The sequence below is a fragment of the Prunus dulcis genome, chromosome 8, assembly GCF_902201215.1.
Source record: "Prunus dulcis chromosome 8, ALMONDv2, whole genome shotgun sequence".
Taxonomy (NCBI): Eukaryota; Viridiplantae; Streptophyta; class Magnoliopsida; order Rosales; family Rosaceae; genus Prunus; species Prunus dulcis.
In genome coordinates, this window is record NC_047657.1 from 323,762 (window position 1) to 338,003 (window position 14,242).

General features: G+C 36.3%; 1 protein-coding gene across 1 annotated transcript; it reads left to right on the forward strand.

The window, feature by feature from the left end:
* The first annotated feature begins 1,844 nt into the window (after window positions 1–1,844).
* Window positions 1,845–13,905, forward strand: LOC117636667 (dynamin-2A-like). The gene is made up of 22 exons (XM_034371284.1): window positions 1,845–2,475; window positions 3,257–3,307; window positions 3,392–3,512; window positions 3,810–3,899; window positions 3,991–4,052; window positions 4,194–4,311; window positions 4,524–4,860; window positions 5,618–5,765; window positions 6,507–6,608; window positions 6,698–6,817; window positions 7,786–7,869; window positions 8,000–8,127; window positions 8,438–8,522; window positions 8,685–8,829; window positions 9,725–9,801; window positions 10,930–10,986; window positions 11,650–11,794; window positions 11,893–12,050; window positions 12,301–12,414; window positions 12,503–12,570; window positions 12,694–12,872; window positions 13,211–13,905. Exons 1-22 carry the CDS (start codon window positions 2,332–2,334, stop codon window positions 13,453–13,455), a joined length of 2,778 nt encoding a protein of 925 aa, XP_034227175.1. The 5' UTR covers window positions 1,845–2,331; the 3' UTR covers window positions 13,456–13,905.
* Window positions 13,906–14,242: the final 337 nt, after the last annotated feature.

Sequence of the window (14,242 nt, forward strand, 5' to 3'; positions counted from 1 at the left end):
TGTAAAGTTCATGTAAAACACTAACCGACCTTATTGAAAATCACAGGGAACCATCACATTCTCCTTTTTTGAACCGCAATGCCAATACTTTCCTTTGTAGTAATTTTTTGTTGAAAGATATTGATAATCTCCGTCCATTACCAATTGGTATTTTATTAAATATCTTCATTTTAATGCGTACGGAGATAGTGAGTGCTATTGGACTCTAGACTATGCTTTACTAAGGAAGAGGGTCTCGAGCCTCACTTTGCCTTTAGATGTGCCGAGGGGTTTGGTTTGGTACTTGTTAGCTCCACTTATTTGAATTGCAACAATTCGTGGTTTGTGTATACTTGTCCTGACTTGTTGAATAATATTAGATGATAATTACAAAGTTCGAAGGTTTATCTCAAGCAAAGGACACATACCTCAAAACAACCAAAATTCTAAAATAAATCACAAGCCTAAATAATGAAAACTACCACCATCACTCGAAGCAATGCCACCAATTATTGTGAAACATTGGACGGATATGAGGAAATTATGATATCCAACGATTTAGTTTCGCATGATGGTGAAAAGATGCCCTTATTTGACGAAAATGACCAAAATCACTTGAGTAGATAACAGCAAAATCCACTAAAAAACATGTAGTACTAAATTGAGAGAAAGTTAGAATTTTGGAGGGAGAGTTTTGAGAGAGAGATTGAATTGAAAGAGAAGAAAGATGGTTGTGGAGTAGAAAAAGATGTTAAAAGGAGGGGGGAGTGCGGCTAGAGTTTGTTTTTGCTCTCTCTTGGATGTGTTTATTATTAATTTTTTTTGGTCGAATTGGATGTGTTATTTTTGAATATTTTAATACATGTATAAATAAACAAAAAATAGAATGTTTTAGCATCCATACAAGCCTCAATTATGTTTTAAATCTATATATATATATATATATTCCAACAATCAATATATATGTTTTCTTTTTAAATTTATTGCAGGGAGTAAACTTCTGGTAGAACATGAAGACATTTTAAACTTAAATACCGCTCCTTCTTTAAAATTTTAAAATGTCCTATAGCATGAAGATAAAATTTTAAGGATAAAGAAAATAAAAGAAGAATAATAACTAAAGCACATTTTTCGTTTCCACGAACTGTTGAAATTTGAGATATGAATTCATCACCAACTAACTTTTAGTTTAATAATAATTCCCTTCGTGATGCTGAAAGAAATTCAAAATATGAATTTTATCTCCTTCGTTGATAAAAAAAATATATAATTCGAAAATAACTTGTTTACTTATTAGGAATGGGTATAAGAAAAAAAAAAATTCTCTAAGTTCCCTCATGTTTATTGATTAAAAAAAATGAGGGTTACATAGTTTAATATATAATCCAATAGCACCCTCAAAGAATATATTAGGGGAGTTGTTAATCCAATTCTAATTTTTTTTCCCCTATTTCTAAGTTTCCAACCCAGTTCAAAGTAAGTACCAAGTGAAACTAATGACACTAGACTGAATTATTAGTGGCATAGCACACGTTGAAAGACATTCAAAATTCGAATTATCCTTTTTCTCGTTGATACTAGACTGATGATACTAAACTGAATTATTATTAGAAGATCACACCCTTTTATTTATTGAACATATATTGTACGTAATTCGAACTCTCTCTTATAAAAAAGTGAAGACCCACACAGTGATTAGTAATTGAGCATTTTTTTTTATCTGATCAAACACATTATTCATGATGTGCTACAACATAAATACAAATCACCTTATGATCTGATCACAAAATATTATACAGCTACAAGTCCTACCATCAAAAGAGAAGGCTTAAAAAATGAGGTAAAAAACTTGACCCAAAAAGTTTTTGAGGGAAAAAAAAAACAACATAGAGAAAATAGTGGAGCAAAATCATTAGAGAGAGAGAGAGAGAGAGAGAGAGAGAGAGAGAGAGGGTTTAAAATTGAAATTGAAAGGGAACCGGAACGGAACCCAGCTAAAAACTTAAAACATTTAAGATTCAAAATAAAAGAAAGAGAGAGAGAGAATGGCGAGAAGAGTATGAGATTTCAAAACGCAAGAGAGAGAAAGTGGGAAGAAATAGATAGAGACTCTAGAGAGAGAGAGAGAGACAGACAGAGCTTCTCCCACATTTCCTCTTTCCTTAAATTTCTTCTGTTTCGCTCTGAATCTCTGAATCTCTGAATCTCGAAGTCTAATTCCTTCTAGCTAGAAGACAGCCAGAGAGAGAGAGAAAGAAACAAAGGGAGATCGTTTTCATTTCCAATTTCTAGGGTTTCAATCAGATCCATCGCTCTCTCCTTCAGATCTTTGATCCTCAATCCTCTGCTGCGATGGAGGCGATCGAGGAGTTGTTGCAACTATCAGACTCGATGCGCCAAGGCGCGGCTGTACTTGCCGACGAAGATGTTGACGAAAACTCAAGCTCCTCCCGCAGGGCTTCCAGTTTCCTTAACGTCGTCGCTCTCGGCAATGTTGTAAGTCAACCAATCTCCTTTTGGATTCGATTCGTTGGAATTTGATCTCTTCGATTCCACTTGCTCTGTTTCCAATCAGCGATCTTTAAATCTAAGCTTTGGGTTTGGACCTTAATCGATGTTTCTTATTTGATTTGGGTTTTTGTGAACACCCTGTTTGTTTGTGTCGAGAACTGAGGGCTAAGGCAAACATAGCTCACAAAAGACAAGATATTGAATCTGAAATCCAAACTCTTAATGAGTTTGATTTGATTTGGGCTATAAATGAGGAAAATGATCACCAGACACAATAATGGTTTAAACGCCTTGGGCAGTTCTTGGCGATCTGCAATGGTCCACCTTACTGTGCCACCCTGAATTAACTGAAAAAAGCTACATTCAACAGTTTTCACTGCTGCTATTGCTGTACTTTCCTTGTAAATAGGAAATAAAGGATCTATTTCTTGACTTGTTCTCTTGCTGTGTATATAGTGTGCGTTTTTGTGCTTGTCTGGATATGTGCATTTGTTGGTGCATTCTGCGTGTCTGTCTGTCTATATATATTTTTATCCATGGAATCACCTCTTACCTTGTAGCTTCAGGAATTCTAGAGTTCAGTAGCTATCTATTCTCATAATCTATGATGAACAGCTTGAAGATGAATTTATATTTGCAAAACATGAAATATATATGGCATCATTTCTTATGTTTGGGATTACTCTTGTACTTATCCATACTGGCCTCACTGTCCAGAGATCCTGATATATGCCTTCTTTTTTTTCCTGATGGTTGTTATTGTCAGGGTGCTGGTAAATCAGCTGTTTTGAACAGTTTAATTGGACACCCCGTTTTGGTAAGTAGTACAAGGTTTGTGTTGTTTGTGACCAAATTAAAGCTCTATTTTTATTCTAAGGTTAATTTCCTCTTCTCCTTCCAGCCAACTGGTGAAAATGGTGCTACTCGGGCTCCCATTAGCATTGATCTGCAGAGAGATGCTTCTTTGAGCAGCAAATCTATTATATTGCAGATCGACAATAAATCTCAGCAAGTTTCTGCAAGTTAGTAATTGCATTTTTGCATTCTCTCATTAGTTCAAGTTATTGGTTCACTGTTGCTTTTGTTCAGATGTCTTTGGTCAACATTAGGAATCCCCTTTGATAGCTTTATAGTTTTTGAATGACCTTTAACATATGCTGGGTGTATACCCAGTTGAGTCCAATGTGACTTACAACCCCTTACAAGATAGTGTAGAGAAATACTATGATGTTTTGAATACTTGATGTATGGTGACCTTGCTAAGCTTATTCTTATTCTGCCAGTTTTGAAACTCTAATATGTTTGATGTTGTTCTGCAGGTGCTTTACGGCATTCTCTGCAAGGTAGGCTGAGTAATGCCACAGGCAAAAGTCGAGATGAAATTAATTTGAAACTACGGACAAGTACAGGTTAGTTCATATTGTTACCTCTCTTCACTCATTAATTAATGTTAAGTGGTTGATTGAAATTTTATTTATACTAACATGATTTTTGTTGCAGCCCCACCTCTAAAGTTGATTGATTTACCTGGGCTTGATCAACGAATCATGGATGAGTCAATGGTAAGTGACTGTTTGCAGACTGTTAGTCTTTCAAGGGATATGTGGTAGGATTTATTTGATGTCTCAGTGGCACTGCTACTCCCTTTACTAAAGTTTAACCTGGTAATCTTTAGCAAGAAAGTTTCATTTTTCCTTTTGTAGATTAGCGAATATGCTGAGCACAATGATTCAATTTTGCTCGTTATTATACCTGCATCTCAAGCACCTGAAGTTGCTTCATCTCGAGCCCTCAGAGTTGTCAAAGAATACGATGGAGATGGTAAAAACATTGTTATTTAGTTTGTAAGACCTTTTCTCCCTACTCGAGGGAGTGGGTTGCTGAAATGTTCACTTTATTCTTTGTTCTCTAATTATGTTCACCTTAATGCACCCCCTCTAATATCCTTCCTTTTTTTTTTCCCCATATTTTACTACATTGTTATTGTTTTAGTTGTTAGAGCAACTGAAAAGACAATCAAATATTGATTACAGGTACCAGAACTGTCGGTGTAATTAGTAAAATAGACCAAGCTTCTTCAGATCAGAAAGCACTTGCTGCAGTCCAGGCTCTTCTGTTAAATCAGGGGCCATCTAGAGCATCTGATATTCCATGGGTTGCTTTAATTGGTCAATCAGTTTCAATAGCTTCTGCACAGTCTGGAGGTTCTGAGAGTTCACTAGAAACTGCGTGGAGGGCTGAAAGTGAAAGTCTGAAGTCCATTTTGACTGGAGCCCCTCAAAGTAAGCTAGGTAGAGTAGCATTAGTGGATGCTCTGGCTCAGCAGATTCGAAGTCGTATGAAAGTCCGGCTTCCAAACCTCCTTACTGGGTAATGTTTCCTGGATTCTATATATCTTTTTTATTATATTGTCTGCGTTTTCTAAGTCATTCATATCATTGGAAGCACGTCTTTAGGCTATGCTTAGTGCTGTGTTACAAAATGGTTATTTGGTTTCCAAACCAGACAATGAGTAAAATGTAATTGGTTGCCTTGGTATCAGAGCTTGGATACTAGCCTCCACAAAGAAAAAACCCTAGCCTCCATCAAAAAGAAGAAAAACCTAGCCCCACCCACCCCCCTCAGTCTGCCTCCTATGGAGGTGGGCCTAGTCATGGCCACGTCTTGGATGTTTTTGGCTGCTGTTTGGTCAAGGTTATTTTCTTGTTGGTAGCTTGTACATTCTTTTGGCTTTATTCTGGAGTTTTGGGTCCACTTTTTCTGCTGATCTAGTCCATCCTAGATGCGTTTTTGGTTTCTGGTTTTGGGGGGACTATTTCCTGGTACCTTTACTAATTGTGACACAAAATCGTCAAAAAATTTAGTTTATATTGTTAATCCTAGGATTTTTCATTTCTAAGTGCTGTTCACAGCCCACTTGGCCATTGCAGTTGCATTGGCCTAATAAAATTAGCTTAATCAATACTTAAGATATTTGTAATTGTAAGTATCAGCTTAGGATTTGGAAAGTTTCTGATTGAACAGCAATGTAGTTTAATTTACACCCCATGCTTCAACTATGGTATTAATTTTTTTTTCCAAGTTAATTGGTTAGTTTCAATTCAACATGTACTTTTGTATTTTCCAGGTTACAAGGCAAGTCTCAAATAGTTCAGGATGAGTTGGTAAAGCTTGGTGCGTCAATGGTGCAGAGTGCCGAGGGTACCAGATCTCTAGCTTTGGAACTTTGCCGTGAATTCGAGGATAAGTTTCTCCAACACATTACATCTGGTGAGGTGAGTTCTTTTTGTTAAATGGCCATTTTTGTGTTCTAAGTATATTTTGTTGTATATTACTCTTTATTTCCTTCAAATTATTGGTAAATTCAAATACAATATTTTAAATAGTTCATATAAGAAAGGTAGAAAAGTGGCAAAAAGATTCAATCCCTCCCAAAACCACATCCCTCTTAAAAGTGGACGTATGTTTATTTTAAAATGCTGTAAAGTACTAAGCCCTCTTTTTTAATTATATTTTTTTAATCAAGAAGTTTGTCCAATCATTGTCTGACAATGAGGCGACCTTTAAGGTAGGTCTAAAATCTCATTATTTTACTCCTTGTCTTGGCTTTTTAGATGCAGTCCATATTGTAGTAATAAAAGAGTCGTTCTGAAATATCTAATGTATTAAACTTAGCAATCATTCAATTTATATAATGTCTCACTAGAAGCCTTACTAAGGTTAATATATTGTTCCGCTGCCATGTTTCTATCAGCTGCTCATCCTATTTTTTTTGTGCATTATTACGGATCATAGTTTCCATTAGCTTCAATTTCATCTTATAGTTAAAATGGCCCCTTTGTTGTTACTTTATGTGGTTTCTCAGATTTCTTCACGATATTGAGAATAATTGGATCTATTTTGGGTATTTAGTACCATTTCGCTTCCTACAATGAGATGGAATGTTTCAGGTTTAGGTAATTTTCATGGAGTTCCTTGAATTTTTTGCTCATATGGTTTTATAAATTACTTTGCAGGGTTCTGGATGGAAAATTGTTGCCAGTTTTGAAGGAAACTTTCCAAATAGAATAAAACAACTCCCATTAGACCGACATTTTGATATCAATAATGTGAAGAGGGTATGTTTTGTCTTTGCTTTGTTTCTCTTACACTCTGGTTTAAAAATTCTTTTAACTTCTCATGACTTCTTGCTGTCATTTTCTATCAGATTGTGTTGGAAGCGGATGGCTATCAGCCATATCTCATATCCCCTGAAAAGGGTTTGAGATCTCTAATAAAAGGTGTTTTAGAGCTTGCAAAAGAGCCATCACGTCTTTGCGTGGATGAGGTAAACCTAGCCATGTCTTGTTCTGCTTTTGCACAAGTCTGAATTTCTTGTCTTGCTGTTTTCAAGTGTGCAGAAAGCTATCGTGTAGTCTTCACCTTTGTTTTTTCCTCCTCTTTATTATGTTTGAGTTTAGTGCAGAATAATAATTATAAATAGGATTTTCTCTGGCTGGAAAAATTGAAATCTCTGACTTTGATCTATTTATGAGTCTTAGACTGCATTTTCAGTTGTGTTGTAGGTCTACATTGCCTTGGGTTTCTTCTGATATCTAAATAATAATAGTTGAATAATATAAGTCCCACATCGGAAACTAGACTAAATAAAATATAATATATAATGAATGGTTCCACTACTAATATCATTGAGGCCTTTTGTGGTAAAACTCCACACTAACTAGGCTTTGTAGGTGGTTAAGTTGGGGACAATTTCGGTGTTTCTAGTAGTGGGTCATTGACATGTCTCTCTGAAATTTAACATGGTATTAGAGCCAGGTTAATTGACTGGGCCTGAATTGGGCCTTTACCCTTCCCAATATGTGGTGTTCACTTGTTGGACTCGAATGTTTACCTACCCCTTATCCTATGTGATGGTCTCATGTGAGGGGGTGTATTGAAGAATATAAGTCCCACATCGGAAACTAGACTAAATAAAATAAAATAAATATTGAATGGTTCCACTACTAATATCATTGAGGCCTTTTGTGATAAAACCCCACACCTACTAGGTTTTGTAGGTGGTTAAGTTGGGGACAATTTCAGTGTTGCTAGTAGTGGGCCATTGACCCGTCTCTCTGAAATTTAACAATAATGTGGACTCATCTCTTTTGAATTTTATTATTTGATATGAATGAGTGGTCTTGGAAGGCATTACCTACAATTAAACTCATCCCTTCACTGCTGTGCAATCGTAGCATGGACAATTGTATGAGTAAATATTGACAAGGAAATCTTGGCTGATTGATTAAATAGGTACACCGTGTCCTGGTAGATATAGTTTCTGCTGCTGCAAATGCTACACCAGGTCTTGGAAGATACCCTCCTTTCAAGAGGGAGGTATGATAACTGAAATAGTCCGGTTCTTTTTCGTTTTTACCTCTTTGCTTCCTATAATTTTTCACAATGCTTAATCCAATGAATAGATTCTGTATGGGTTAACTTTTGTTTTTCTTCAATTTATTTCAAGGTTGTGGCCATTGCAAGTGCTGCGTTGGATGCATTTAAAAATGAAGCTAAGAAAATGGTGGTTGCACTGGTAGATATGGAGCGTGCTTTTGTGCCTCCCCAACACTTCATTCGCTTGGTGCAAAGGAGGTAGTTTCTAATTTTTTGTTTGATTGGTGACGCATAATGCCCATTAAGGTTCCAGGTGCAAACTGTTTAAGTTTCTGTACATATTGGACATTATGCAGTATTGCTGAAATCAATTCCTTTTGCATGTTGAGATGGAAGGAGCTTAATTAGCTACACTATGGTCATATAACTTAAGTGTGCGTGCACACACATGTTCTTGCACACATCGTGTCCACATGGACTTTTTTATCAAATGTTTTGTTTTTGAGTCGGTATTCTGATGTATATATGCAGCTTGTTATATGATCTATTGATTCTTGGTCTATTACAGGATGGAGAGGCAGCGAAGAGAGGAGGAAGTGAAAAATCGATCCTCAAAGAAAGGACAAGAGGCAGAGCAAGCAATAATGAACCGGGTAAGGGACCGACTTTTTGTAGTTATGTAAACTGCGATTAATGAAATTGAATATACTATTAAGTGGGCAAATGAATTTATTTTACATATAAAGTGCTGATTTTATCGTCTCTTAATTATTTAAGGTGCTTGTTCATGATTGTTCCTTATCTTCTTTTTTTAGGCCACTAGTCCTCAAACAGGGGGTGAGCAAGCTGGTGGAAGCTTGAAATCATTGAAGGATAAGGATAAATCTGGTAAGGACAGCAAAGAAGTACAGGAGGCATCTGGTTTGAAGACTGCAGGTCCGGAAGGAGAAATAACAGCAGGTTTGTATGCAACTTTTTGCACATTATGACCGCTAGGAACAGGGATAGATTGTACATCTGATATACTGAACTTCTTGTTTTGTGAAACTGATGTTTGTTGTATTAATATGTTTGAGAAACAGTAGGCCCTGCTGGTGACTGTTTTTCTGAAGAAAAAAATTGAGTTTTCCTGACTGAAAACGCTTTTAGTGGTATTTTATAAAGATATATCTCGTTTTTATTTTGCTAAGTACATATTATAGGAGGTTGCGTGAAACATTTTTTTAAAGCTTAGAATTACCTGCGACAAGGTTCTCTGGAGTCAATTGTCTTTTTTTATGCACGTCGGAAGTGCATTGTTCTCAAATTAGCATCCTTGAACATTATTTGGCAGTTAGCAGATCATTCCTTCACATTTTTTAAAATGCCTGTGTAAATTTTTGCAACAATATCAAACCATACATAACAGTCACAGAAACTGATCACCTTGGTCAGGAAATGTGGAAACAAACATGCCAGGTCTTGTATGCTCTAGTTCAATCCCTCCCTTCCCCAATTCGTAACTAATAAAAATGATGACAGTAACTGTGGGAACTTTGAGCGATTGAAAGCACCTGTACTTCAAAAAAAACTGTGTCATTAATCAAGGAAAAGTGGAAATGTATTATCCTGGGGATATATTGGTCTATTTTTTCCTCATTATATGTTATGATGTGAATTATTGGAAGCACCTGTACTAAGCTAGAGTCTTATTGTAGCTGACTGTACTTTTCTATTAAAGTAGTAAATGGCCAACTTTAAATTCAAAATCCATCTTGTGTTGGTTTTCTATGGGCAAGGGGATTTACTTCACCATTTAGATCTCTAAAGTTTTATAAATTGCACGTATTAATTTTAAATTTTCAAATATTTGCAGGTTTCTTGTATAAAAAAAGTGCCAAGACTAGTGGGTGGAGCAAGCGATGGTTTGTTTTGAATGAAAAGACTGGAAAGGTTTGTAAAATTACACCCCAAGCCTATGATAAATCCAAGCTTATATAATTTCAATGGATTATGGTGTCTGGATATCAGATGAGTGTGTTTATATGGTGCATCAAATACTCAACATATGTTGGATAAATTTGTATAGTGTTTGATATGAATGATATTTAAAGACATGGATCATTTGAGTTTATTTAAAGTAGTATTTTTTTTTTTTTTGGTGTGGATTTGTATGAGTTCGGTACATTGTCAAGTAAATGAAGTTCGTAATAGAAGGCCAAGGAGGAATCAGCTCTGTTTGTCAATCACCAAACCAGTCTGCATCCATTTCAAATATATGTAGAACATAATCCATATAAGTACTAAGGAGATAGAAGGGCCTTTCTTTGTCCATACAAAAAGCCACCTTACGAGTTATGCCTCATCTCAGTCCAGAAAAGAAAAAGAGTTGTCCTTTGTTGGAGAGTCCTGATCTCAATTAGAAGTTGTTCTATGCCTGCAAAATTTCTGGTGTCTCTTTCAAGCCATCAGTACCAAAATCTCTCTTTATCACTAACTTTCTATGGCATCCAGTATATTGCCAATTGAAGTGGTGGCACCCAACCAACCATCAGGCAGAGACACATATAACCTTAAAACTCCAAAAATGCATAAGAAATTGAGCCATACATTTCCTATTATCTTTCACATTCTACAACCATTAACAAGAAACCTGCCTCCTTTTGGGGAACAAAGAAAGAAAACACATCAAGGCTTGGTGGCTAAAATAACCACTTTCTTTATCTGGCTACTCTTTTGCTTACGTTTTTCTACTTCAAATTCCACTATTTGTTTTTTGATTATTATCTGAGAGGAAAGCCTTCATGTATAGTTTTATGTATGTTCCAATCCCTTTTGTTTGAGTCCTTATAAGATAGTGTCTTACTGCCAAACTAGAAGTCTTATAAAGGATGGAGTAGCACGTGCTAGCTCGCAGATTATATACATGTCCCAAGATGTCAGAATTGAGTCATTTGTTTGCTTTCTCTTTATTTTACTTCAGAATATTGGATTGTAAATGTGTTACTATTGTTATTGCTACTCCTTTCGCTCTTGCAAATTGATATCTGGATTTAATTTGACCCTTTCTTTATTTCACAGCTTGGCTACACCAAAAAGCAAGAGGAGAGACACTTTCGTGGTGTCATCACTTTGGAGGTATGAGAACCCCTCCAATGCCTCACCTCTTCAAATTTAAGATTATTAGTTATCTTAATCAACCAATTTTAATCCCTTTGTAGCATTTTACATAGTATTGCCATCAGTTGTGGTTGCCTAGGAGTTATCTGGAAGTAATATTTAGTTTCCCAATGAATAGAAGTAGGATATGCTTTGATGCTGAGTTCTTTTCTTTTGAATGTTTTTTCCCTGAGGTTTTCTGAAACATTTCACTTGATTTCTTGACTTGATTGATTATGAATTTTGGGTCGAAGGTGCTAACTGTGCCTACTGGTTTAACTAGGCTTGACATTAGTATATGCATACTGTTTGATCTTTATGGAATCAAGTTAATCCCTTGATAGCATAATGGATATTTGTAATTGTGAAGTTGTTTACACAGAACTAATTCATGTTGGTGTTAAAAATATGACCAGCATTTCAGATAGTAATGAAAATTTTGTTATCTCTTTAGTCTTCTCATCCTGTGATCGAGAAGGGTGTGACGACCTATCTGTTTAGTCATCTTGGTGCATGCACAAAGCATTATATTGAATGTGTGAACTCAACATGTATATTGTTAAGAGCGGTCAGGGCTTACACCATTCATTATGAAGCTGAATGCCAGTGGCAATAGTGACCAAACTCTTTATTATTCTGCAGGAATGTAATATTGAAGAGGCTACTGATGAGGATGAACCACCTCCATCAAAGAGTTCGAAGGACAAGAAGGGAAATGTGTCAGAAAAAGCACCCAGTCTTGTGTTTAAAATTACTAGCAAAGTTCCATATAAGACAGTTCTGAAAGGTATATCCTTTTCTCTGGTGGTTGAAGTTGTCTGGCAGCAGATTCAGCCAGTCTGAAATGCAAGTTCATTATCAACTTGATTTCCATTTTTCTTGCAGCACACAGCGCTGTTGTGTTGAAGGCTGAGACCGTGGCAGACAAGATTGAGTGGATAAATAAGATTGGAAAGGTTATTCAACCTTCTAAAGGACCACTGAGGGGTGCATCAACTGAAGGTGGTCCTACCATGCGACAAAGTCTTTCTGACGGTTCTCTTGTGAGTTACCGACTTCTGTCACTCTTACAATTATGATAAAATGAATGGATGACTGTATGTGAATGTCATTGTGGAATTCTGTTTTTCTGTGATTCATTATTTTGGTACATTCACTATCGCTATCTATTTCTTTGTAGTTGTAATTCCCTGTGTCAATGGTCTACTATAATATTGTGAACCTGTAGCCTTAATTTTATTTGTTTATTTTTTATATTCAAAGTTCTGACTTCTCATGTCGATCTCTTTTTAGGATACCATGACTCGAAGACCTGCTGACCCTGAAGAAGAACTTCGGTGGATGTCTCAAGAAGTTCGTGGATATGTTGAAGCTGTTTTGAATAGTTTGGCTGCAAATGTCCCTAAGGTAAGCTTGGAACATCACCTTTGTATTTTTTTTCCCTTGTGATTGGACATTTGGAGGGTACTTAATACATTTGTGATTGGTTGAGCAGGCAGTTGTTCTTTGCCAAGTTGAAAAAGCCAAGGAAGACATGCTAAATCAACTATATAGTTCTGTCAGGTTAATTTGATATTTTCTTTCCTGCTTTTTATCTACCTTTTAGCTTGGACTTGCTAAATCGGCTGCCTTTCATATGTTATATGTGTTGATGATGGTTGTGATAAATTGGTAATATATGTGCAGTGCACAAAACACTGTGAAGATTGAAGAGCTGCTTCAAGAGGATCAGAATGTAAAGCGTCGGAGGGAGCGCTACCAGAAACAGTCCTCACTACTTTCCAAACTAACACGCCAACTTAGTATTCATGACAACCGAGCGGCCGCTGCCTCCAGCTGGTCCAATGGTGGTGGTGGTGCGCCAGGTATGTAGCTAAGAGCTGTTCTCAAATTATTTTGCTTTGCTTATAAATTTATATGATATTCTGGAGTGAATGAATAAATAAATAATAGAAAGTGCTTATCATTTATAACATTTCTTTCCTATCTTTCTTTCGGAATTTGTAGATTCATTTTCTTTTACTTGTCAACTGGACAGACCTCAAATGTTTTTAGTCCACTGAATTTCTATGTAAATGCTTCTTTCTTTTTCTAACAGACTCTTAGATTCTTTGAAACCCTTAATTCTGATCAAGACTCTACCTTTTCGCTTTTGAATTTTATTTGCTTAGTAATTGATGGACATTGTATGTTAAATTTGCAGAAAGCAGCCCAAGATCAAGTGGTGCAACAGGTGATGACTGGAGATCTGCCTTTGATGCTGCCGCCAATGGTCCAGTTGACCGTAATTCATCTATATCTAGGTCTTCATCCAATGGCCATAGTCGACATTATAGTGATCCAGCACAAAATGGTGATGTGAACTCGGGTTCAAACTCTGGTAGCCGTCGCACTCCTAATCGGTTGCCACCTGCACCACCAGGTTCTTCAGGCAGCAGATACTTTTAGATGGGCGTCTAGATTGATTAATTGATGATTTATATTTTCCTTGCATTCTTGGTGGGTGAGGCTGCTCCGCCCTACTACATGATTTTTCTAGTAGAATCCTTAGACGAGGAGAGAGGGTGTGTGTACATAGAAGATTACATTCCTATCAGGTTCTTACGGCTTGCCCCAGTGTCACAAGGATGGATTCAAGGCATACTTGAAACACTCATATATTCCTCTATTCAATTTTTCTTTCCGCGCCTAGAATTTTACCTTTCTTTTCATTACCTTTCCTTTTTTATTTTCCTCCACCCATTTTTGGATACTATAGCTGTATTTGCCTGTCATGATTTTGATTTGATATGTACGTTCAAGCTTTGATGGCTTTGTAACATCTGGATTCTCCTCTGTAGAGGGATGGATGTATTATATCTCTCTCAATGTCATATATTTTGTTTTCCAGTATTGAACCAACCCTCTTCATTTTTTAGTTGCGGCAGATGGTTACTTGTGCAACAATCTGCAATATTCAAATTTATGAAATTTCTTGTAATGAAATTTTCATTTCTCAAAGATTAGAAGAGGCTGATAGAACTCTTAAGTCTTTGATTTCGGTTTTCGTGTTGCAATCCTGAGTAAATCGTGGACGGCACAAAAAAGACAATATGATATTAGAAGCTTAATTTTTATCCACATTATATAGGCGAATGCAACAATAATTTACCAAAGCGTTAGGTTGTTGGTGTCATTTATCAGATTTGAATTGATTGATTATTTTTTGGTTTTTTGGTCCTGGTCGGAATGGGTA

Coding starts and splice junctions, on each gene's coding strand:
- LOC117636667 (XM_034371284.1), top strand. CDS start 2,332: ATGGAGGCGATCGAGGAGTTGTTGCAACTATCAGACTCGATGCGCCAA. Junction 2,476..3,256: donor TCGTCGCTCTCGGCAATGTT/GTAAGTCAACCA, acceptor TGTTATTGTCAG/GGTGCTGGTAAATCAGCTGT. Junction 10,987..11,649: donor GTGGTGTCATCACTTTGGAG/GTATGAGAACCC, acceptor ATTATTCTGCAG/GAATGTAATATTGAAGAGGC.